This window comes from Centruroides vittatus, unplaced genomic scaffold, assembly GCF_030686945.1.
Source record: "Centruroides vittatus isolate TY-2023 unplaced genomic scaffold, ASM3068694v2 contig_2104, whole genome shotgun sequence".
Classification (NCBI taxonomy): domain Eukaryota; kingdom Metazoa; phylum Arthropoda; class Arachnida; order Scorpiones; family Buthidae; genus Centruroides; species Centruroides vittatus.
In genome coordinates, this window is record NW_027121305.1 from 299,176 (window position 1) to 326,839 (window position 27,664).

Sequence of the window (27,664 nt, forward strand, 5' to 3'; positions counted from 1 at the left end):
TACATTTGTCAGCAGCCACAAAGGGGTCTCTACCTTAAATCATTCTGCGAGATCAATTTTGCCGCACTCTTTCGGATGCATTCCGGTACGATAAGTCCTAGACAATTTTTATATTTAAACAACGATTCACAAAATCCGTTCGACTAAAAGTCATATTTAAAAATAATACCAGTTTCGATGGAAGCAGTCTTTTGTAGAAGCTTTTCTTTTCTTTATGCCGTTGACTTATATCTTGTAGTTGCTACATTAAAACTAATATAATACAGACTTTACATTAAAATATTGTTGAAGTAATAAATTATACATTTTATGTTGCCTCTTATAATCGTACAAATGAAGTAAATACTGTATTTAAGATCTTCTAAGTTAATAACAAATTTTATTTGTAAAACATATCATTATGTTATATATTTACTTATTTATTAATAACTGCAGGATGACTTAAGTGAAGATGAATACATGAGTTCTTTTATAAAGGTTAGTTATGTATATTTTTCATATTTATGAAATTTTGTATGATAAATGTCATTGTACTGTGATTCTAAGATGCATTGTAAAATTTGAAGTTAAAATTTAGGATTTTTTTTACGAAGAGAAAATGTTAGTGAACAATTTTTGTTAAGTAACAAGTTAGAAAGACAATACAAGCGTCACGAAATGAACGACGTTTGGCGCTTTATTTCCGTGTTCTTTCGCGTATAAAGTAAATTTTCGTTTTAATAATTCATAACAAAGTCTCGAAAATATTTTAAACATTAAAAAAGGAGTTTAAAGTAAGCGCTCGTTACTAGAAAAGCTCATTTGAATTGATGCGATTGTCGAGCAATATAGAGTTGAAGACATCTATTAACGTTATATAACACGTCACTTAATTATTCGCGACGACTGCCGATCGTTGTTTCGGCCTCTCGTCGTAAGATGCCGTCGTTTATAAGAGATACCTCTATTTTGGATGAGAAAAATGGATATAAAAAATGCATCTTAGAATCAATGAAGGAGTGTGTGAATTAATAACTATTTCTTTTAAAATATATTAATTAATAATTAATGTTTTCTTAATTTTTAATTCTAAAGTACAATATATATATATATATATATATATATATATAAGGGGTGTTCAAATGAAAGTGATTCGAGGTGTGTATCCATGAGATGCATAGGGACAGAAATAGAAATGAGACAGATACATAGATAGTAAAAACAATATTTAATGAGTGAAATGCATACAAAGTATGTTAAAAGAAATCACCCATGGCATTTAGGCAGGCGTCCCATTGCTTAGGAAGGTTAGGAATTCCATCCGTGGGGTACCCATTGGCAACAAACTTTTCAATACTTCAGAATGTTGGTGACAATATTGTGAACAGTACTGATGGAAACGTTTAACTCATTTGCGACATCACAAATGTTTCGACGTCGATTTCCCTTGATTGCAGTGTCAATGTCCATAATCAGCTTCTCTGTCACAACTTTGTACACCTGACCGGGCGACGGCAAATCCCTTGTCTCGTGTCGATCGTCACTAAACATTCTCTCCCACTTCGTCACTGTGGGCTTCGACACACACGTGTCACAGTACACAGCCAGCATTCTGTGATGAATATCCACTGGCTTACATCCTTCCAGTGTTAAAAACTTAATTACACCTCGCTGATTCGTTTTGGACGCAGTTGCATCCACACCAGCCAATTTTAAACGAATGCCACGTCCTTACAAATGAAGTTATCACAAGTCTGGTTGCGCACGCACATGCGTGGTACATAAACCTTCACTCTATCGCATTTGTTTCACGAAAATACATTGAAAACTGTTCTCATGCGACGCTTTGAATCACTTTCATTTGAACACGCCTCGTATATATATATTTTTTCCTCATTAAATTGTACTTTTAGATTTCTTCTGAAGTAACTCCTGATGATGTAGAAGCAAAGATTTTTGCATGTGTGTATGCAGGTATGATATTATCTTTGTCTTTAAAATTGCAATAAATTACCAAAAGATTTTCTCGGCTATGTTTTCCAGGCAATAATACAATTTTTCCTTAATTTTTTTCAAAAAATTAATTGGGAGAATAGAAAATGTACATGTAAACGTGCGGTTTCCCAAAGTGTATTTAAATATAAATTAAATATTACCAAGTTATAGATATAATATGGAAAAGTAGTCAATGATATCATTCTCATGTCGAATTTAATAACTGGAGTTAAATTAAATTAATCATTCAGTTAATTTAGAACATTTGGAAGAAACAAACGACCCAGAATGGAATTTAAAATTTACTGTTGGAATTAAATTAATTCTAATTAGTAAAATGATTTGACATACAATGTTTCTACATCAAAATCATATCAATAATTCAGTCATTTTCGGTGACATCATTTTACATAAGATTAAAATGGAGAGCCATTAGAAAGTCTAAGATTTGTCATATCAAAGCTGAAGTAGCTAGAATATTAAAACACTTCTTTGAAGTCATCTAACTACAATTTTTATCCTGACATTAGAATTAATCTTCACCGTTCTTGGATGATTAAGCTTTGCGCTCTTAATGGCAAGTCACTCCAAACTGTAGATAATATTTCAATTTGTCACTTTGATACTTGGATCATTTCGTAATACAATAGACGATTAATTATCTGGAATGAATGGGAAAATGGTTAATCCCAGTTTATGAATTCCTGGTTTATCCAGTACTATTTCAAACTTGTCCAGAAAATGAAACAAGTAAAACAAACATATCAAATATTTAGATATTTTGCAAAATTTGCACTTGCGAGGTTTGACAAAACGGTGACGTTTGGGGTCACCGTTTTGATCAAATTTGTGGGGTTATAGTGCATCTCTATCGACCAATACGTGCCAAGCAGTAAGAGCCGCCGCAAACTAGTGCTTTGCGAGAGGAAAATGCTAGCAAATGTGCTCTAGCACAGCCGATGACGTCGAAGGCTCCGCCCCTCTCTTCTTGCTCTCATGGTTTTTTCCTTTGCTAGAGCAGTGATACGAGAGTACTCTCGCTGTTCACAGAATTCAACAACGAGAGCAGGGGAAAATGGATGAATACATAAACATGCCACATGACGAAAAAGAAATTATAGAATTTTATCGATGTAAGTAAATTACATGATTAATATCAGGTCAGTCCATAAGTCCATGTGCATTTTTATGACCTTGAGAAAAATCTTGTTTTGCTGTTAAAAATGTCAGTCTTATGTGATAATTTTTACACTGAAGTGTTAAATTGGATCTCATTTATATAATACTGTTCAGAATTGTGAACATTTCAGTTGTTTATTTTCGTTAAAATGGAAGTAACCGACGAATATAAAAGACATGTTTTATACTTTTTATTTTTAAGTGGTGAGAATGCTACAAATGCAGCCAAAAAAATAAATACTGTACATAATCAAATTGTAATTAGTGCAAGGACTGCGCAGAAGTGGTTTGAAAGATTTAGAAACAATGATTTTAGTGTGGAGGACAAGGCTCGTACTGGAAGACCCGTCGACTTTGGCGATGATGCTCTCTCTGCACTAATTGAAGCAGAACCATCTTTAACAGTTGTTGAAATTGTGGAACGTTTAAATTCATTCCACGGAACTGTTCATAGACACCTACAACAAATCGGAAAAGTTTCAAAGCTAGGAAAATGGATACCACACAAACTGTCAATAGCTAACAGACAACAACGTGTAAACATTTGCACGTCTCTTTTATCCCGTATTGCTTTAGAACCTTTTCTTGGTAGGCTGGTTACTGGAGACGAAAAATGGATCCTCTATAATAATGTGACGAGAAAAAGACAATCGAATGGATCGCGACAAGCAGCCAAAACCGACTGCAAAAGGTGGGTTGCATCCAAAAAAATTCTTCTGTCTGTTTGGTGGGATATGTCAGGTGTAATTCACTTTGAGCTGTTAGAACCTAATCAAACAATTACGGCTTAAATGTATTGTGAGCAATTAGAGCGTTTAAATTAAAAATTGAAAAAAAATCGACCGTCATTAGTGAACAGAAAGCGGGTTCTCTTGCAGCATAACAATGCCAGACCACACGCTGCAAAAATAACTGTACAGAAACTTGAAAGCTACAACTGGGAAATTTTACCTCATCCACCATATTCACCATATATTGTTCTCAGTGATTATCATCTTTTTTGCAGTTTGCAGAATTTTTTAAAAGGGAAAACTTTCGAGGATGAGAACAATGTAAAAAAGGCCATTTCTGAATATTTCGATTCAAAATCGAAATCGTTTTACGAAGACGGGATTAAAAAGCTACCATCAAGATGGCAAGAAATTGTACAAAATAATGGTGAATACATTATACATTGAAATAAAATTTAATTAAAATTTTTTGCTGCTTTTTTTGTAGATAAAAATACGCATGAACTTATGGACTGACCTGATACATTCAGTATTGAAAAGAAAATAGTATAAACTTTGTATATAAATAGTTTTCGGCTTAACTAGTAGGCATGTTTTTCTCATGCCGTTTCAAAGTTCGGAACGAAAACCGACTGATTACAAGTGTAGGCTATAATAAAATCTTTGTTCTATAGCCAATACACATCTGTGGAATCCACATCGCGAAGATTATTACAAAAAAAAACAAGAGGGATTCCACACTGACACAGTTAAGAGAGCTTTTAGCTTCTGAACATGGAATCAACATCACTTGTAAGTAGACTGTTTTATTTGTTGTGGGCTAGTATATTTAGTAATACAATTTAGTCAAATTTGCTCAGTTAGTAATACAATACAGTCTGTTAAAAAAGTATAGGAACACCACAAATTTTGTGTTTTTTTTAAAATCTATTTAAATTTTTTTAATAGAAAACTGTTTTATAAGTTTTAAAACAATTAAAAAAAATATCATTTTCAAAGCTTTTTTATTTTTTAACAGTAATATAATAGAAGTTATTTCAGTTTTTCACTTTTTACTCGTTACAGTTTCTAAAATCACATAAAATTAATTTTTAAATATATTTTTAACACTTTGAATATTTGGTTTCACCTCCTTTGGCTACTGTTACTCGAAAAAAATTCTGTTAGGCATGGAGTTTATTAACTTTTTTTATTATTCATCCCTATTTTCATCCCACGCATCTATCATTGCAATCTTCGATTGATTTACACATTCGCATTGTTTCCCTTCTTGATAAACAATATCTGCTAAAATCCCCCATAAATTTTCAATGTGATTTAAATCTGGACTACTCGAAGGCCAGTCGATTACATCAATATTTTCTTTTTTAAATGAATATTTTGTTTACATGAATGGGAGCATTAGCTTGTTGAAACTTCCATTTATGACCTGCAATTAATGCACCAAATGTAATCATATTATTATACAATAATTCTTGATACTTTTCTGAGTTCATATTTTCGTCAACAAATATTAAATCAGTTTTACCTCCCCATCCAAAACCACTCAAAATCATTAGACTCACCCCCTTGTTGCCGGCTTATTTTAACTCCGCTTTCTCTTCTTAAATCATGCCAACAATATGAAAACCCATCGGAGCCATCTAAATTAAACTTCTTCTCATCACTAAACATTATTTCTTGCCATCCAGTCCATCCCATCTCGTCTTTAGCCCTGTTTAAATGCATCGATTCGTGTTTGGCAGTTAACGGTGGTTTCAACTTCATTTTTAAATATTTTACGTCGTCAAAGTTCTCCAAACAGTTGCGGGAGATACATCTACTGGTAATTCAGCAGCAGCTTGTCTTGTTGACATATATTTATTAGTTATAAGCTTCAAAATTTGGCTCTCATCTCCTAAACGCTAAACATTTATGCCCATAATTTTTACCTTGTTAGAAAACATTTCAAATAGCATTCGTAGATCTATTTACAGCTGCAGGAATTTGCCTCGGAGACTTGCCTGAACTACTCAAATAATAAATTTTAAGTATTTCTTGTTCCTGAAGTACAGTTCTATGAGGCACTGTTGAAAATGTTTATATAACATTCAATGAAACATTCAAAAAAGTTACCATGACAGTTAAGAATGATGACATCTCACCTTAGTTGTGATAATTTTAATTATTATTATGATAAATTAATTTTTTAAGAGACTTTTAAGTGATGTACCTATACTTTTGTAACAGACTGTAATTTAAAATTACTGCAATTATGTTTAGAAGATGTCAGAAATAAATTATAGCCTATATAGTATCTTGCATACATAAGGCATGTTTGTCGCAGCGATAGCAGCATTTCCAAATTACGTGCTTACATAAATGTATATGATACAATAGCCAATATACATGTATGATGTAATAGACTATAATCTATTCAGTCATATTCCAATTAACAAACTGATTGTCTAGCAAAGTGAAAATAACAACTTTAACATTTCCATTATAATTTGCAGCAAACAAGATCCTTAGCCAAAAATTCAAAAATATGAAGGATGCATACAACAGGGAACTGTCAAAGCTGCAAAAATCAAAGTCATCTGGAGTGGGCATCAATAATGTGCACAAAATCAGATTTCTGCACTTCAACCAGATGGATTACCCGAAAGACTCCTTACAGGCAGACAAAAGCGAGGATACCATCAGCCTCAGCACCTCCCTTGAAAGTGTAAGTGCGAACATAATGAAGGCTACGTAAATGTGTGATATGACGGTGGCAACAGTACAGTTGCTTACCTAGAACACCGATTGTCGCCTTGTACGAATTTGATGTACGAATATCACATTCTAACATGGTCATTAGACATATACAGGTATACCTCGCCTTACGTTGGTAATTGGTTCCAGGAGAGGCGACGTAAGTCGAAACTACGGTGAAAAACGCCAATAATGAGCACTTAAAGACTGCTAAATAAGACGACAACACAGAAACACAGATGTTTTCGTGTTTCGTTCTCTGGGATTTATGATGATTATATTAACATTTACTGTAAATGTATACATATTTTAATATGATTTTATGTGCTTTTAATGCTTTTCTAGTGATATTACGACTTCAATATTTATGGCGGACGGATGTAAAGTCGAATAAAATGACTTAAACTTGATTTTTATTTTTCCATATACTTTTTTGGCAAACGACGTATAATTGAGAATGACGTAACTCGAGGTATACCTGTACACTACAACATGTAGTGCACATGCCTTAATGCAGTGCTGGTTTTGATTTCAGAACAAGTGTAGTCAACCCATAGTTACAGAAGAAAGAGAAGATTTGATGTGCACTGAAGCAAGTGATTCCAAGAGCTATCTTTCACCGTAAATCAATGCATGGAGCCAAATACCCTAGCAAGTAGCCATGACTCAATGAACTCAGGAAGTCATTCGGTAATGCCATCGACATCAAACAGCCAGTGGTCTAGTCCCCATCCGATGGACGATGAAGGACAAGAGAATAAAAGAAAGCGACAGAAGACATCGCATGTGTCATTCTCTCTTAATTCCGAATTGTATAAAAGGCCTGTAGACTACCTGGCAAACAAGCCCAGCAACCCCTCAGCATGTGTAGAACAAAATTTCGGTAACCACGTCACCCTCAGCTTAATGAAAATTAGTGAAAACTTGAGGGAAGAAGCAAAATATGAAATACAGGGCATTTTGTTCAAATATTACAATCAATCAAGGACCAATTGTTAAAGCAATAAATGTTTGTTTTATTATATTATTTTTAATTCTCTCAATTGCACATAATATCTGCACAAAATGATGTTGCCAGTAAACATCCAACATCAGACATGAAGAATTCTTTGAAGTTGTTTCTCACAGTTTTTGCCTCTGAGCTGTAAAAGTTCGAGTAGGTGGTGGCCACTTGTGGAAGATGTATATCTGTCCCAGGCTGTACAGGAATCTGACTCCTCCACGCACCAGGCACAGTGATACCCGTTTCCACATCTTCTCTGTCCACATAATTGACTGGCTGTGATACTGTGCTTTCATGGCTCCTTAAAAAGTTGTGAAGCGCACAACCAGCAAGTACTAATGTGCGCACTTTGTTTGGCTGCAACAGTATGGGATTTAGAAACATCCGTAGTCTGTTTGCAAAAATTTCGAAAGCTGTCTCCACTACTTGGCGGCCACATGAAATTTTAAAAACAATTAAAAAAATACGTTTAATCCAACTATTGCTCTATCAATTTTCCAAGATCACAGGTTTTTTTTTTATACCATCAATCTTTTTCCTACTGGTATAATACATGCATTAACCTGTAATATCCGTTCTTCCAGAGTCAAGTCATTTCCACCATAAGGTTTGAGGATATATGGTTTCAAGCCAAAAGCATCGTCAGCTAAGAAGACATATGGAGTGCATGTGTCTTGATGTGGGAGCGGATGAGCTGGAGGTATGTCAAGAGCGTTTACATCTATAAGCTCCTTCAAGTTGCATTTGTTCCACACACCTCCATCACTGATCCTGCCTTGTGTGCCAACATCAACATATCTAGAAAATCAAAATAAAGAAAATTCTTTTAGCCCGTGGTAAAATTAAATTAATTAAAAATCTACTAATTATTATCACTTGTTTTCTATTTTGATATACACGTTATTGTTAACAATGCATTGGAAGTCCAGAATAGACTTATTTCTTACCTTTTGCACATCAACTTACCAAAATGTGTAATTTGCATCCACAACTGCTAAAAGAACAATGGATTCTGTTCCTTTGTAATTATGGTAATGAGAACCACTGTTGATGGGCTTCTTTATCACAGTGTTCTTTCCATCAATTGCTCCCAAACAATGGGGCACATTGCACCGATCTTGAAAGTGCTTGGAAGTAGCCATCCAATGTTCCTTTGATGTTGGCACTTGAAATGTATATTTTAAGGTCTCTTACAAAGCTGCACATGTTTCCATGACTATGTAGGATATTGTTCTTTTACCAATTCTGAATTCCCACAATAAACCTCTAAATGTAATTCCTGTGGCTAGAAACCAGAGTGTAACAGTGAGTCTCTCAGCAGGAGATATTGGCTCCCCAAACTTTGTCTTTTGCTTCTGAATTCTGGGGGAAATTTCATGCAAAAGATGCTCAAACTGGCTTTCTGTTAGCCGTAGCCACCTCCTGGAAATAAACATGCAATTTGTTAATTAGATTTGTGCTTTAAAGGGCATCAAACTCCCTACGTCTTGTTAATTGCCACGTTAGCCAACGTACCTGTATGAAGTGGCATCCTCGCCTCTCAACTCTAGATTTAAATTCAGGAAGGCCCCTTTATCTGTTTGTCTTTTAATCCATGTTCTGGTAGGCCCCTGCTTTCTACCCCGTTTGTTTTCGTTTTGTTTTTCCAGCGACGCTACTATGATGGCACACACTGAATAATCTATTTTATCTTCGCAATTGCCCATACTTTTTGTCGAACAAGTAACTACACGATACAATTAACGATCTGCCAGCACGCCTAGCTCAGAGAGAAAAGCACGATAACACGTCTTCACATAGATCGCTAAGTTGCCACCTTTTCAAAATTGCTGACCCGGACATTTTAAAATTACAATATTATACCGAGGCATTGTAAGTAGAATAAGTTTGGGTTTTTTTTTTTTAACTCTTTCCACCCTGTCTGTATTGAGAGGGCCTTTTTTGGCAATTAGTTTGGGTGGGGGTATGAAGGTAGTCTTTAACTATTAAAATAAAATACTTGCAAATATTTTTATAAATTTTTGCGCGAGCAAACGTTGTGTAGTTTGCGGCTGCTTCATGTCTGCGTAGCTTACCTAGCAAAAATGGCACATAGCATCATGGGGAAAAAAGGCAGGGCTTGGGAGCGCAACCGAGCATACGCTAGCTCTCGCTTCCTGTAGTTTGCAGCGGCTCTAAGGCACAATACTCAAAATTAAAGGAGAAAATTGAGGTTAAAAATTTGAAATCACTTAAAGCCTTTAGAAATTCCATCATTTGTAGAGTGGTTCAGTAGGGGTATGCCCATTTCGTGGGGTTAGTGATTCGAATCTTTATGATATCGTTGTTTTCCCTCCTCAAACTATAATTTTCGCTTTATTCTTGGTATTTTTAAATTTATTATACTGTCAGAGAGAAGAACTTTTTAGTTTTATAAAACTCCAAATGCACAATAAACAGGGTAATAAAACAATAAAATCAATCTGTTTCAAGTAACAAGTCAATGTCAAATGCAATTAACAAATGCTACCTAACAATATTTATTTAAAAATAAAACATTTTCTGTATATTTTTGTACAGTTCATACTTACACTGGCAACAAAGTCATTGTTTAACCTAAATGTGTCTGTAATTCGTTCACTAAAGAACAAAAAGGTGGTTTTGATATCTCCCGCTAGCGTCAATAGCATAGAAATGTGTTCTACAGAAGAATCACTGCACGACAATATTACAAAATTTACGTAAATTAAAAGTATCTTTCAAAATCAAGACCTAATTGCAGCCAAGGGTTCTTTATCAATTTCAGAAGTTGCAAATGCAGTAGAAAAAAAATTAAGTGTTCTGATATTTTTAAATGTGAATATGGCACGAATGATTTTCCTTTAAATTAGTTGTTGATGGAGAAGTGTTTTCAAACACTAATCAAATACAGTGGAACCTCGCTTAACGAGCATAATTCATTCCAAAGTCTTACTCGTAATGCAAAACAATTTTTCCCATAGAAATTAATGTAAAATACGATAATACGTTCCACGCCGAAAAAATGCTCAAATGTTTTATGTATAACATTTATTCAAAAAAAATTGTACAATATACACTGTTAAGGAGCGTGAATCATCATCATCTTTTCTTCTAGTGCGGAATGAACCGTCCTGGAACGAGAATTCGATTTGCGGAAACAAAAAAAAATTGCAGCTAATATGTTTGATAAACACTCCAAACGATATGCCAAATTCTTGGATTATGTAAAGGCTATAATTAAATATTAGAAATTAATTAATTTGACTAGAGGTAGGCAGTTATGTTTCCATCTCGTATTAAATTTAATAATTATAAATAGTTAATTTCTAATTCGGACATTTCTAAAATTTAATTTGGAATCGGTCATTAAATTTAACGACCCAAGAATTCGGCATATCGTTCGGCGTGTTTATTATATAACGGGCTATGGTTGTTGATGTTTATAAGTAATGTGTGTGAACACGAGCTTGGAAAAATATGTGATCGCAAGTGACACTAAGATGCTAGTGGAACGAGTGCTAAACACAGACTGATGGAGCATGCCGCATGCGCACAATTCGGGACTTCTCCTCTCTTTGTCGCTCGTTAAGTGAGGCAAATTTTTACAGTTTGTTTTGCTCGTTATGCAAAATACTCACTGTGCGAGGTGCTCGTTAAATGAGGTTCCACTGTGTCTTTTTACAGTGACATATGATATTTTCTTATTGTAAAAATCAGCATTTATTCATTGTGCACACTGCAGAAATGTTTGCCATTTTGCATGCTTATGAGACAATTATCATCCACAAAATTATGCTCCCGGAAAGCAGAGAGATTGAATAATAATCATAAAAATGTCATCATGCCGCTCCATCATCAGAGTCAATGAGGATAGGAATGTTGCAGTCACATCAAAGAAAATTTAAAGAAATGAATTGACTACTATTTCTTTTTAAATATGAAAACAAAAAAAGTTTTTCTTCTCTCTTATTGTCTTTTATCAAATGAAAAGTTGTTAACATTGCAATTGTTCATTAACAACTTTACCATTAATCTGGTTTCAATTTTGTTTGCTATTAGGAGTTTTGGTTCAATGAAAAAGAACTGTTCTTTTACACTTTGACATAGTCACTAATTAGCCAAAGTGACTGTCCTACTGTATTAAATTCTCAAAGAAACACGAAAAGAATAATACATATAACTACTCATGTTGTTAATAAACAAGATACTTTAGAAAAGTGTATCATTTTCCCTCAATTTCTGGTCAACAGCCTGTAAAGTAGATGGATTCACGAAGAAATTTTATGACGACTCATACCATGCCATCTAGCTACCCTTTCACTGACTTCACCGAGCTCGTCTATCTAAATCGGCGGTCGGCAACCTTTCCGACCTCACGGACCGCTAAACTCGCAATTTTGAATCCCGCGGACCACTATTGTGAATTTAAGCGATACAAAATCTGTAGAATAATGATCGTAAAAGTTCAATTTTACTATATTAATATGAAACTCGCGTGTTTAATTATAACAAATTAATGCAAGCCTACAGTTCGTCTCTGCTTGTTTGAAATAAGTTTGTGGATTCTTAGCGCTTTTCTACAAAGGACTACAATCGCACTCACAATATTGTTTATTGTTCGTTATTTATCAATAACAGTCACTTCATATTTGGTTTTTATATTCGAATAGAAACCCCCAATGAGTGTAAAAAGCAACTAAGCATTTTGCATTTCTTTCGCCTAACCTTCAGTTGATCAATGTCCAAATTTCTCTACAGAACACCCGAATTTTCTTACGGATCATCGGCGGTCTACGGACCATCGGTTGCCGACCACCGATCTAGATGGCCGTGCTCTTAGACATTTTTGACATCCCGCTTACTGAATCTACTGTATAATACATTGATATTTACCTACCTCCAGTTTCCAAATTACAATAGTACTGAGTTTAGCAGTTTTTTTTTCTTTTTAGGATGTTTTGATAAGTTTATTGAAATATTTTTAGTCTGATTTGTGCAACAGTCGGGTTATATTATAATACAATCTTTATGAATATATTTACTATTATTTTAAAAATATGTTCTATTAATAACGAATCACTTTTTATTGCAGATAAAATTCTTTCGAAAGCTTTCAAAAAAGCAGAAGAGAAAAACACAGTACCGTTATTAACAAACACTTTATTAGTGCACTTGGGACTAATTAAAGTACGTATTTTAATTCAGCGTGTGTATATGTTTTTCTTTAATGTATTGGTGACGATAATTTCTAATTTTTCTTTTTATTATTTACATATTATTATAATAAATATATCCTTAAGAATGCAGTATAAATGCATGAAAAACAAAGCATCGTTACCAGTGAACTAAATATTTAATCACATCAATATTAAATATACTGGTAAAGGTATTTTCTTTTTTAGGCATTTATACTTCAGTGATTTTTTTTTTCTATGTTAATGTGCGTTGGTATAGTAATATCCCATCTGAAAAAACATTTACCGTATTTTACGGACCATAAGACACACTTTTTTCTTCAAAAAATTGCCTCAAAAATTCAGGTGCGTCTTATAGTCTGTAAAATACGGTAATCCTTAGATTAGTCCAAATGTTTGGATTGTTTACTAAATTGATTCCATTAAAGATCTATTCAAAAATGAAGATAAATTGTTGTAATAATACTGTGTTCCTTTTGAATTTAAGACCCTTTTTTCGCACATTTCCAAAATTGGGGGTACTTTTATTTATCACGGAAAAAGAGGGAATTGAAAAGAAGTCATTTACAGTTAAAATATTTACCACTAAAATATTCTACATGAATACATGCAAAAACTACTTAGATATACTGTAGTTAATAATAATAATAATAATAATATATGTTAAATTAAACAATTACATTTTTATTTGAGAATTGGACTAGTAGAGCAAGGATCACCAAACATTTTTGATCGTCGACACCCTACTTTTCAAAACCTTGCGTTGACCCCAACCAAAAAGTTGGTGTTTCAAGCAAAACAAAAAAAAAAATAAAGCTTTTACTATTTTAATACATTTCTTTTAATTTTACATTTTTTACATTTATTGTATACATGTATATGTTACCCGCAACATCCGATTTTATGCCAAACTAGTTTTGCCTAGGCCAAACTAGTTTGGCGTAAGCGTGTCAGTCCAAACTAGTTTAGAATTGTTATTCAAGTATATTAATGGTTAAATATATTAATGGGTGGGTTAAAGTGTACTAGGTAACCCCAATGGCGGCACTTCTGACTGTTCGTGCTTCCGACGGACTTTTCCCGGAGGGGAGCCGCCGGCAGGCCGCCCACTGTTTAACGTCACTAGTTATTGATTCACAGTAGTTCTTGAATAAAAGCAAACAAAAGTATATAAAAGTATATAGTATATAAAAGAAACAGTGTCAACAGTAAAATATCAATTAGATGAATAAATATTGTTCATCTAATTAATTGCCTTTTAATTTTATTTTAACCGCTAATATACTTAAATAATAATTCTAAACTAGTTTGGCGTAAAATCGGGTTAACGTTGGTATACTGCAAATCAGATACAAGCTTGCAAATGCTTGATATATACTATGTAAGAACTGGAGGATGGACTCGGCAATTTCCATCTGTTTTTTTTTTTCTTTTCTTAAATCTGCCCTGTGGGCACTAAGAGGGCCTCTTTCAGCAAGACCGTTATGGGTTTATCCAGGCCCACAGTGGGGCGGCTGGGTGGTCCATCTGTCCTGTGCAACTTGATTCGTAGTCATTTTACACGTTGACAGGTAGCTATGCTATTAAATTCATTAAAACAATATTCAAAAACATAATAATATGTATAGTTATATTTGTGATTTTTAGTTTCAATTTTTCAATTGACCCCCTAGCCGCGTCGACCTCCCAATAATGTTATATCGACCACTTTGGCTATCCCTGTAGTAGAGATTATCTATAGCCTACTGAAGGCTGTTTTTCATTAACAGATATAAACTACTCGTAACTATAAATATAGTGGCAGAAATTGTCCATTTTCTAGATCTCATATATGCCAGGGATAGGCAACCTATGCCATGTGTGCCAAACGTGGCACACGAGACAATTTTCAGTGGCACTCTGATTGAATAGAAATGTAGCAAAAATTATATTTTAATTGTTAATTACACATTTAAATGGAAGTCACAGTTTAGCAAAGGCCGTGGTACATTAAAAACAAATCTCTTGTTTGTATATTTCTATTACACCACATGCATTTATACTCCATGTTGCCATCTACATTATGCATGTAAGAAGGTAACTCAATTAATGACTTAACTTCAAAATTATACATTTTTGAAGTCCGTTATAACCGGACTAATTTTGATAACATATATAATAAACTTGGTAGAATCACGTCGGCACTTGGAATAACACTATAACTTACGTTCAGCACGACAGTGCTGAAAGGTTGCTGACCCCCGATATATGCAATAAACTGTTGTTCAGTAAATAATTGAATGTGTGCACTAGGGTTTCTCAAACGGGATTCCGGGATCACGGGATCCCGGTTGTTTTTTTAACCTGGGAAATCCCACAAATTTCTTAAAAATTTACTTTTTTCTTATTTTGTGTTAAAGTTCAGGAAATTTTGCAAATAGAAAGTATAATTAATTCATAAACTGTCAGAATACATTTGTATTTATTAATTTTAAACCTGCTGATTAGTTTTTTAAATTTTTGCTCGTTATGGCACGTCACAAATGGTCAATAATCAATACGTAGCTTATTTGTGGCAGGACTCTGAAAATTCTTTACTGTCAGAACCTGTAATATCTGGAATAATTGTGCTTACGCTGTCTTAATTTTTAACCATGCCCAGTAGCTTCAATGACTGTGTAACGCCAAATTGGGCAAGGATACAAACGAGTACAAAGTCAGAGAGTAAGAAATTTTTCTTCATAATCTGATTATTAAAGAGAAACGAACTGCCGAATTATTGGGCTATGATGTTTCTATTAAAGTAGTCGAGGTAGACAAATCAAGAATACTACAGAACAAAAGAAGTACTACAATCTCGAAAACGAACTAGAAATCTTTCGGGATAGAGGTGAAAAACACATAATATTTGTCTTCTCTTAAATGCATTAAACACGATTCCAATCACATCAATTGAATCGGAAAAGGCATTCTCGGTAGCGAGACTTTTCATTACTAAAATAAGTATTAGATCGAGTGATCGGAGTATCGACCGTCTTTGCTTTTTAAAATCTTATAAAAATTTACAATATTTTGTATTATATTTTATTTAAAAAATCAAAAATTACCTTCTAAGTTAGAAGTTTGATCTAAATTCATTTTTCTTTAAATTTTCAACTCAATTCAAAGTCATTTTTTTGTTGTTGTATGCAGTTTTCAGCAAACTTTAATAAATTTTTTCTATTTGTGAAAATTTCTACGTAATTCAAAGGTAATTTTTAATATATATCTTACACAGCATTATTAATATGATTTTGGAGGTTGCAGAACGTATTAAATTACTTTAAAAAACGAAAAATAATTATATCATTTGATTTCATGATATTTTGTATATCTTAAAAATAATTAATTTCGTCCCGGGATCCCGGGAAACGGTTCACTTTTATCCCGGAATCCCGGGACAAGCAAAAGACCGGGAAATGAGAAACCCTAGTGTGCACACACGTCAAGTCAAGTGATAAACTGCTAACAAATAGTAAATATGTGGATGCATCCTAAGATGAGTGATTCTTTTTCAGCCCTCCATTTTGGAAAAAGTGTCATCTTATATGCTGTAAAATATAGTACATCAATATAACCAAGTAACAAAATATAATACATCAAATGCTTGCACACAAACACAAACTACTATACCCTTAAGAACCATAGAACAACTCACACAAAATATACTATGATTAAGCTTTAATCACAGACAAAACAAAATCACATACGTCATAGACATTGCTGTTCCAAACACTCAACATACAGAATATATATAATGAAAAAAATTAGTAATACTCAAAACTTGTCCACGAAATAAAGCATCTGTGGAGAATGGATAAAGTACTCATTGTAGTCCTTTCTTGCACAAAATTTTGTTATTGATATTGGGCTTGATACTGAAATTTCTTTGATATATCATTCAGTATCAGTATTTGGCATATTTATATCGATATTGTAAAAATACACTATGTCACAAGTATCCGGACACCTATAAGATGTAAGAGATTTTTAGTTAAAACTCATTTCTCACGTGAAATAGGAAAAAAATAACAACAGATCCGAAATCCTCAGACTTTTTTACACTAGAAAATGTATTTAAATGCGCAAAAAAGTTAATCAAAAAGAGAAATATAATTTTATTTCATACTGTAAAAATTTTCACATTACAAAAGTATTCGGACAGAGGAAATAAACGATAGAAAGTGTCGTCGTAAAAACGCGTCTCCAACAATTTTCATCAGCAAGTTAGTTAAAGTATTCGCTTGATACTTCAACTGTCTTATTTTCTCATTATATATACAATGAAAACAATATAGTTAACCAGTCTTATTAAAGAACTCATTATTAAGAGGTTGAAAAGGGGAAAATCTGTACATAATCTATCAGAGCAGTTCCGCATTCCAAAGTCCGTGATACAGGATACAATTACAAAATTCAGAACAACAGTGTAGTAAATAATGTTTAAACTGGACACCCAGAAATATTTACCTCGAGACAGAAATATGCTTTGTCGGGAAAGTGAAAAAAATTAACAAATAAGTGCACCTAAGCTTACTGCTGAGGCTTCCGTAGAATTTGGAGTAAAAACGTCTACAGAAACTGCGAGAAGAATTTTAAGAAAAGGTGGTTATAAAAGTTGCGTAGCTAAGAAAAAACTGTTTATCAGCAGTAAAGGTTAGTTTGCAAAAGAGTTTTTAATACATTTTGGAACTAAGTTTTGCGGTTGGACAAATTCAAATTCAATGTCCTTGGTTCAGATGGTCACCTAAAAGTACGGAGAAAGTGTAGAGAATCTTTAAAAATGAAAAACCTGAATCCTACAGTGAAATATGGAAGCAGTTCAGTGCTAGTTTGGGGTTGTATGTTTGCAAATGGTGCTGGAATTTGTTGATAGAATAATAAATCAATATGTGTATAAACAGATTTTAAATGAAAATATTCAGAAATTGGTAAGAAAATTAAAATTAGGGCAAGGGTTTGTTTCCCGGCATGACAATGATCTGAAGCATACTTCAAAATCAGTCTGAGTTCCTTGATGTGTGCCGTATAAAAGTGCTTCCCTGGCCTTCTCGATTGCCTGACCTCGACCCGATTGAGCATTTATGGGATCACGTTGAATGGACAAACAGAATAGAATCAATAACAAATAAAACTGATCTTAAACATGTCATCGTTAGAGTTTGGAATTTAATAGACACAAAAGTATTATCAAAAAAATTAGTTGAATCAATGCCTAGTCATTTAGAAGCTGTAATCAAAGCAAAAGGAGGTTCAGTTCGTTTTTAAGGACAGATACTCTTGTGATGTAATGACATCAATTTCAGTTTTATATATTGGTTATCGGCATAGCACTAGGCATCGTACCACATATACTACACAAAAGTCGACATTAGTTGTCTTGTTACGAAGTCACAAACATTAGGACTTCACAGCAAAACAGCGCACAACATTACATTACAGAAAGCTGCCGTAATAAACACGTGTCAAATTCTTACGCACAGACACGTATACTAACGGCACATAGTAATAGCTCATTCCATATTTATGGTTGACCTTGATCTGGTATAACACTGGGCGCCAGTGCCAGTATATCAGCCAAACAGGATTTGCTCTTCTATGTTTCTTCTTAAATAGCATATCATTTTGAAAATGATTGTTTTGTGTAATATTTCCAATATTTATTTTAACGTAATTAACGATATTTCTTTTTACATTTTTTTTTCTTTATTTAAGAGTGAAGATAAAAGTTTTACACCACCAAATAACCTTAAAGGACCATTATTAGTTTTAGAACATGCCGTCAAACAAAAATATTTTAGCAAAATGACCAAAGATGTCTTGCAATTATTTCTTTCAAGGTTTGTTGAATTTTTAAATCCTTATCTAACTGTATATTATAATAAAATTTGTGAAAATATAACTATTTTACAATATTGAAGTCATTAAAAACTAAAAATTTTAAGATAATACGATTCACTTTTTCAGTTTAGCTACGAGTTATTCTTTTTCGTATATGTTACTTTGTTGTTTTACACGACGACGATAGTTTGATCAAATGATATTGCTGTGCTAAGGATAAGGATAAAGATATAGACACAGAAATAACGTAAACATATCGAAGATAACAAATTAACATTAAATTACCATATTTCCGCAGAAGCGTGCCTGTAATCCCGCGGTTTCTGGCACGCTGGTTAAACTGTGACTAAAATATAAAATTAATCATCTCTAACAAAAATGGTTGTTAATTAAATGTTAAAAGAAAACATTCTTCCGAGTACAATAAAATAGCAACATTGTAATTTGACCAGCTTAAAATCAGGAAGTGTTTTCATTTACAAGACGACAAAACAATTAACGACTTATTAACAGTAGCAGTAGTTAGTCGGTGTGGGGTACACCGACCTTAGAAATAACACCTTCCTCTCAAATTTCACTCAAAGCCAATGTTAATATGTGTAAACAGATAATTTACTGCAAGTTTCTTAAATTTAATGTGTTTATTTTTGCGTTTTTGAATCAAATAACAATAAAATACATATAAAAAAAGCACTTTCGGAATTCCGCGAATATTTTACGTCATTAGAAAGAAGACAAAATGAAGAAATTAAACACATAATTGTAGCTTTTGATGTAATGCTGACAGTTTCACAGTTTTAGAATAAAAACTTGTTCGTTTTTATGTGACGTAACTCGTTTGTTTTCTTTTTTTAATGCACCCTCTAGAGAGATCTTATCCAATCGTAAAAGTAGAAGAGTAGCATGTATCGAAAAAAGAATAATTCATTAATAAACTTATTTCAGTTTACTTAATTATCTTAAAATTTTTAGTTTTAACACTATCAAGACAGTAACCCCGCGTTTCTTTGTGCGGCGCTCGAGAAGAGCTTTACGGCGAACACACGAAACTGGTTTCTAATTAGCCAACATTGCTCATGAAGTCATTTCGCTGCACTCTCGCTGCATAAAGAAACGCGGCCTAAATGGTGATATATATTGTTGGCAACTTCAATCATTTGGTGTAATTTCACGTAGTTAAATATATTAATATTAACATTATTAAACAAGAATTAAGTTTTAATTTTTTCATAATGTTAGCGAGGTTGAGGCCGAAGTTTTAAACGCGAAAACGTGTACGTCGGACGTTCATCGCCGCTTTCCCGTAAGCCTAGGAGTTTGGCAATGGCGTTTAGAAAGTCGGTGGAATCGTGCTCGACATTCCGAAGGCCATTGCCAAACTTCTAGGCTTACGGGAAAGCGGCGACGAACGTCCGACGTACACGTTTTCGCGTTTAAAACTTCGGCCTCAACCTCGCTATTAATATATATTCTATAACTTTATACATATTTTTTTAAAAATTATTACACAATAAGATTATAATAAAGATTAATTATACTGGGTATTTTCTAGGAAAATGAAACTGAGCTCCAAGGCGTAGAAAACTAAAATTGTGTAAGCAAATTGGGGGAAAAACTGATCTAAACCTAAAATAAAAAATTGACACGTAGCATGCGACCGGCTTACAGTTGGAAATCGGCCTATAGACTTTGCACGGCAAACTTTGACCTCGAATATCTCGACCCGTAGACCGAATTTCAAAATTCTGGCTTTGTCGCAACAGTGGCCTTTCCCAGTTGTGTGTATTTGCAAAAAATTCACGTTTAGTGGCAGTGCAGTTTCTTTAAACTTCAAACACAGACAAAACACTTTGACTTATGCAGAGCTCTGCTCAATGATTGCATTAGTAGAATTTTAAAAAACTTATTACTCTGGCGATAAAATACATTATTAAACTAATACGACTACTTTCGATTTGATACGTTTTTCACTGTATTTTTATATTATGTTACATAATAAGTAATTAATACTTACCAACGTATATGTCAAGAAAAGTTGCTTTAAGTTAGGTTTTAAACCTTTTGATGCCGACAAATTTCTAATACTTTAAAGTACTAAACGAATAAGAGAGCATCAGTTTTATAATTTTATTAGAAAATGTTTATTTTGCATAACTTTCTATAGACTAAATTAAAGGCATTAAGCATCTAACTTGTTAATATTAAAAATTCCTGTGGATGAAATAAACATTTTTGAAATAATAAATTAAGACGTTTTATTCCTTTTAACGCTGCAATATTTATTTCGTCGGTCAGGAAATCAAAGTTTCCGCTTACTAAAAAAATTATAAATCTAATCGGTTTATTACATAGTTTAAAAAAGTAAGCATTTTTGCCGTTTTGTAATAATTAAGACAAGATTTAACTAAATATCATAATATACGACGCCAGGAAAGTTACGCAACTCGTTGCGGGACTTTTTTTATTCGTCGAGCGCTCGTACATTTTTCCTTTCAAAACCGTGTACTATATTGTTTGTTACCATTTAATACATTATTTAAAAATAACTATTTATCTACGGTTTGATATATTTGCAGGCCGATCAAGGCGGTGGACGCTTGCGGGAAAATAAAGCACTCTCTGATGCGGAGTTTATATCAATTTTAGATATTTGTGTTAAATGTGCAATTGAATAAAAATGAAATTCCTTATCGTTATACATATTTATCCAAATGTTTTCCGTAAACAGAAACTCTTTCGAGATTCTGTATATTAGATTGTAGATACAAAACAAAAACGAAATAAACACAGTTGGAAAGGTTTCAAAACTTTTTATAATTATGATCCCAGTTATATTAATTTTCAAAAATTACAACTGAAAAGAAATTGTTTTTGTTAATAAAATCTTAAGTAACCTTTCGATTCTTTAAGTTACATAACTCGACAAACGCGCGAGAAATCCTCCCGTGTACAGGGTAGTTCCAAAATATGGGACAAATTTTGGATGGTAATTCCTGCCAAGACAAGAAACATAAATGGCTCCTATAAACACACTAAAGGATTTATTTCACTGCATAAAATTACAGAACGGTATGGAATATCCGGCCAGTCACAGCAGATGCTTGAAGTGTCCCCTACGGTGTGCACATCACATTGTGAACTGTCACACTCTTTTGGGTGTTCTTGCTTGTATCCAAACAGCATTACAGATGGCATTCACACATTGTTCTAGAACAAATGTGTGAATGCTGTCTTTATTGTGTCGTACTATGAATTTCTGGACACATCTATTGGAGCAGTTTTGTTTCGTCTTGGCAGGAATTGCCATTCAAAGTTTGTTCCAAAATAGGGAACAAACTTTACTCTATATGAAGAGATATATATGTATGGGATGGCTTAAAAGTCAGTTAATCAAGATTGTTTAAAATATACAGTTGGACCTTGATATAGTGCCCACCTAAATAGTCCTGCTGTTGTAAAGCAGTAATAAATACTGAAAATAACCTTCAGTACTTGCATGTTTGCATTGTAAATAATATCAATTCAGCATTTCAAATTCAAACTTTTACAGGGTGATCATAATTAAAGTTGTCCCATTCAAAGGACTATCTGACTAACAAATGTGGAGTAAATGGCACTGAAAGCAAAGAAATATGATGTGTGTAACCAAGTGGAATGCATCCGAGACAGAGTATAAAAATGCCGACAACTAGCGAATGCCATTCTTGTCGGCTACAGCTACGATGGCTGTCACTTTTAATTGCTCTTTTAAGAAAATCGGAGTAATGCCGTGCCTGTCGTTTGTGAATATCACCATCATAAGAACTTGTACTATGGATCAACAACTCCAAAGTATGTCAGAGAAAATGATGTAATTTTAGACACCGGATCCCTAGTTTAAGCCGGCAGGGGTGAAAGCCCATTACTGCAGAAGCAATTGAAGACACGATCATAGCTGTTATTAAACAGAGAATGGTGCCATTTACCCCGTAGTTGACAGTTTTGGAACTAGAATTTTTATTTGCAAAATCCTTTTCTGCATCCTTTTGATAGTGTGTACACAAATTTTGGTGTCGATTGGCTTATTAGTTGGAGCTACAAAGATCTCCGAATAGGACGACTCTAATTACAATCACCAGGTATAATGTAGTAATAAGGTCTACCACAATCCTGTTACTCAATGTTTTTCAGATAATTTTTTTAAACTCTCTTTGACCTGTAGGCACTAAGTGGGCCTCTCTTAGCAAGTCCATTGCAGGTTCAGCCGGGTGGCAAAGGACGGGGCCCGACATATCCGGACAGACCACCACCTGAAAAATTCCTGGGACTTTTTTCACCTGTCCGGATTCGATCCCAAATCTCCAGAGCGGTAGGCTACCACCATTCTCGCAGAACCTTTGACTGACTGTCAAAGGTTCTTCAGTTAAGAACCACACTTGACGCAGTGCCAGTTCAAAAGTGGCACTAAGTCAAAGTCTGACCACATCCTGCTTAATTCCTAATATATCTTGGCTAACCAACTTTTGGACTATCCCATATATATGAAAATTACTTTCGTTTAGTGTATTTTATGCTTTAAATTTCATTTCCGAGATCTCATTTTCTGTAGAGTAAAAGAACTTTGAAGGAAAATTGTGTGATTTTTTCACGAAAAGGATATAAAGATTTTGATAAATTTTTGTACATTTGTAATTGTTTGCAATATTGCAATATATAATCTGTACATCAACAATAAATATTTATACAAATTTAATAAACCGAAGCCGACAAATCTTGTAAAATGTCATTTTATAATGTGGAAATATTTAGTAAAGCTGGAATTGTTTTATATGAAATTTTATTTTTGTCTAACGTAAATAAAATTTAGTTCTTACTCTGCTTTCTAATATTGTTTATGCGAAGCTTTTGATAAGTTATAAAAGTCTTAAAGATTGTACAAGTGTACCACTGGATATTTCTTCCCCCAAACACAAACAAATTTCAAACAAAAATTTAATTTGAAAACGTTTCCCGTTGTAAATATAAGCTGTTTTCACTCGAGGTAGGTGGCAGGTTTTTTTTCCTGAATTCTTTCCACTCTGTACTGTAGACACCAAAAGGGTCCATCAGATCGAGATGGGCCCACAACAAGGACACAGCCAATATTTCGTTATCTGGATACACGGAGCCTATAATATGAATATACTAGCGGGTGGGCCCGGCGTTGCTCGGGCAAAATTAACGATAGCGAAGATTAAGATTATTACATTATAGTCAACCTTACCCGTTTTCACAGAATGCAAGAATTAGGTCCCCCTGTTTCCGGACTAATTAGAGAATTTTTAGATGGGTCTAAAAATATGTTCGATTTCCCCAAAAACGAAAAAAACTGCATCTGCGTCTTGCACGTCGCTTTCTCTTAACAATTCCATTGTTACGTAACACTTCCATTGTTGTTGGAAGGGTTAAGCCTTATTCCTGTCCCTCTCCCCGTGGGGAGGAATTTCAAAAAATCTCTTCATAGTGTGCATTCTCGTGACGTACCCTGTGTACCAAATTTCAACTTTCAACCTTTAACCGTTTGGGCTCTGCACTGATTATCATCATCATCAACAACTCGTCTCGATTATATATATATATAGATTATGAGCTATACTGCCCACGAAATTTGGAAGTCCAACTCGACCACTGGTCCCGAGAGCCCATTAGCGAGCGGCCCATTTAATATCTCGGGATTAAGAAAGGAAATTTGGCACGGTGTAACTTTTATATAAAGGGCATCGATGTTAAATTTCGTGGTTAAGGGTCGACCGAAGTCGGACTTGATTTTACTTGTTATTAACGTTTTCATTTTTTCTTTTCTGTTCTATAAGAGCATTCGTGCACACGTACCGCGTCTTTAATTGCTTGACACACCGAGAAAATCGCTAGATACATCTACCGAAGGTGCAATATTTAATTTTATTTGAACAATTTCGACGACCGCCTCGTTTATGTATTGTCGACAAGGCTAGTAAAAACTCGCTTTGCACAATTAGGGAGGGAGTATTTTGGGTTTTTTTAAAAATTAAAATTAGTTTTCCCGCAATTCTCTGACAAATTGGGGAATTTCTAAATGAAATACATTTTAAAATTGTGTAATTCCTTCCGGGTAAAACAAACGTAGGGTTTTTCGTCGTGTAAGTAAAGATTGGGTATCGAGATATTGATTAGTAATCTAGACAGTGGCATAGCATAGTGGAAGCAGCAAAATTTCACAATAATAATAATATCTTGTAAAAATTTTTGTAATAAATGTGATTATTATATTGCAAAACATATACAGTAGAGAGTCGAAATCGGAATCAATTGGGACTCGGGTTGTTCAGATTAGTGATTTATTCCGATTACCGATTATGTACGAAAAAATATATTAATCTGTCCGATGTTCAAATTTTTCTCCGTTGCGTGTCGCTTCGTGTTGAATTTTCTTCGATTTTAAGCCTAACGAAAATTTTTATAATAATAATCGAGGCTATCGTATCGTTAAAAATTATTTCTGCATTTTGTACAAACAAAAAAATATACTGAAGAATATAAAATCATAAAAATTATACTTTAGAAGTAAATCTAGTATCAAAAACGTTCGATTCAGCACGACACAGTTCGACTGAAAATCGTTCCGATTACCGGGGTTCCGATTAACAATTCCCTACTGTATATGTTACAGTAAAAACGCGTTTTAACTAGTTGAAACTAGTTTTTACTAGATGTCATTGTTAAAACTAGAATTTACTGCTAGTCAAAAATGAATTTGAGTTAAAACTAGTTTTAACTAGACAAAACGGGTTTTAACAAAATGGCTTAGTAAAAACTGTTTCGACCAAGGTCGTTCAGCTAACACGTTCCTATAGTGTATGATGAATTTCGTATCGGTTTAACCCTTTTCCCCCGACATCTTGTTTACGTCTATTTTGCGATCCCTCCTAAAGCAATATAGGTCAGTCGGGCGATATTATTTTAAAAATTCACCAAAAATCAAATTATCATTATATCTATATGAAAAAAATCACTTACATTTATTAATATCTTTAGTTTTAAATAGGATATTTTTCAATACATTTTATTAGAAGAATTTATAAGAAAAAAAAATTATATATATCAGAACTTTAGTCACTTCGTATCGAACGAGATTATATCTGTTGTTAATAAATTTTACAAAAATCGATATTTATCAAAAGTAACAACGATATCGGTACCCTCGAAGTTTTGCTTAAAAAGCAGGTTACCGATCGATCGCATCGATTTTTTTTTCTTATAAATTCTTCTAATAAAATGTATTGAAAAATATCCTATTTAAAACTAAAGATATTAATAAATGTAAGTGATTTTTTTCATATAGATATAATGATAATTTGATTTTTGGTGAATTTTTAAAATAATATCGCCCGACTGACCTATATTGCTTTAGGAGGGATCGCAAAATAGACGTAAACAAGATGTCGGGGGAAAAGGGTTAAACCGATACGAAATTCATCACACACTATAGGAACGTGTTAGCTGAACGACCTTGGTCGAAAGTTTTTACTAAGCCATTTTGTTAAAACCCGTTTTGTCTAGTTAAAACTAGTTTTAACTCAAATTCATTTTTGACTAGCAGTAAATTCTAGTTTTAACAATGACATCTAGTAAAAACTAGTTTCAACTAGTTAAAACGCGTTTTTACTGTAACATATACAGTAGGGAATTGTTAATCGGAACGATTTTCAGTCGGACTGTTGTGCTGAATCGAACGTTTTTGATACTAGATTTACTTCTAAAGTATAATTTTTATGATTTTATATTCTTCAGTATATTTTTTTGTTTGTACAAAATGCAGAAATAATTTTTAACGATACGATAGCCTCGATGATTATTATAAAAATTTTCGTTAGGCTTAAAATCGAAGAAAATTCAACACGAAGCGACACGCAACGGAGAAAAATTTGAACATCGGACAGATCGGGGACAAAGGGTTAATTAATGTTAATAACACAGATGTGTGACCGATATTTTCAATAAATATCGTATTAAATAATACAAATGTTTTAATCCCAATCATCACTTTATTTATTTCCCCCAAACATATTTATGTAGCTAAAATTAGTTTTAACTAACGTTAAAAGTTAAAACTAGTTTTATCTAAAATCGAAACGTACAGCAGTAAATTCTAGTTTTTAACTAGACAAAACGGGTTTTAACAATGATATCCAGTAAAAACTAGTTTTAACTAAATACGGGTTTTTACTGTAACATATACATGACTTTTTTATTTGTAACCCGTACAATGCACAATAATGATGATTGTTCTTGCCGAAAAGTTCTTTAGAATTACTGTATGTTTTAGTCTTTTAAATTGAGATACCTAAATAAGGGGGCGGCGAAATTTTCCTCCGCCCCGGGCGGCCGATTCCCACGCTACGCCACCGAATCTATGGAAATTGCAATGTCGTGCAGATTTTCACTCGGTCCTTACGAAATTTCACGCACACGACCAAAAAAAAAAAAAAAACTACTACTACAAAAATCAAACTTGTAAACATAAGCAATTAGCAATTATCAATTATATACAACAAATGAAGTACATAATTGACGATTGCTTTTATTGTACGATCAATCAAAAATCGTTCTAATTTTTATTTTAATGTTTTGGAAGTATCCTTAGCAAGATACTTTAACAATAATTTCAAATAAATTCTGAAATTATACGGTAAATTATCGTTCTTTTAGCTACTTGGCATTGTTTAATTCAAAAATCAAGGGGCTTTCAAGCAGGCCCCTTGATTTTTGATCAAACGAAATACTGTAAGTTGGGATAATTTTGGCCAAAAACTTGGTCATTTTTTGAGTAAATTTCGAAAAAACTCGATTAATATTGTGGCAGTGTTTTTTTTTTTTTTTTTTTTTGTATTTAGCAAACGTGCGATACATTTAAATTGTTTCTGGGTTTCTGAAGGTACCAAAAATTATAGAAACGATGGGACAAAGTTACCATGCCACGAGATAAATCA

General features: G+C 33.4%; 1 protein-coding gene across 2 annotated transcripts in view; it reads left to right on the top strand.

Annotated features, from left to right (window-relative positions):
• The window catches only part of RanGAP (Ran GTPase activating protein), a 55,811-nt gene extending 34,438 nt beyond the window's left edge, over window positions 1-21,373 (top strand). Inside the window, exons 12-16 of one of the 2 annotated variants that reach the window (XM_067265145.1) lie at window positions 436-477; window positions 1,893-1,953; window positions 12,716-12,810; window positions 18,552-18,676; window positions 21,254-21,373. In XM_067265145.1, the coding sequence (XP_067121246.1) occupies window positions 436-477; window positions 1,893-1,953; window positions 12,716-12,810; window positions 18,552-18,676; window positions 21,254-21,323 (393 nt within the window). In that variant the 3' untranslated portion in view covers window positions 21,324-21,373. Of the gene's footprint in view, window positions 1-435; window positions 478-1,892; window positions 1,954-12,715; window positions 12,811-18,551; window positions 18,677-20,229; window positions 20,327-21,253 lie in introns of those variants that run through there. The other variant, XM_067265146.1, reaches the window with a different exon arrangement.
• Window positions 21,374-27,664: the final 6,291 nt, after the last annotated feature.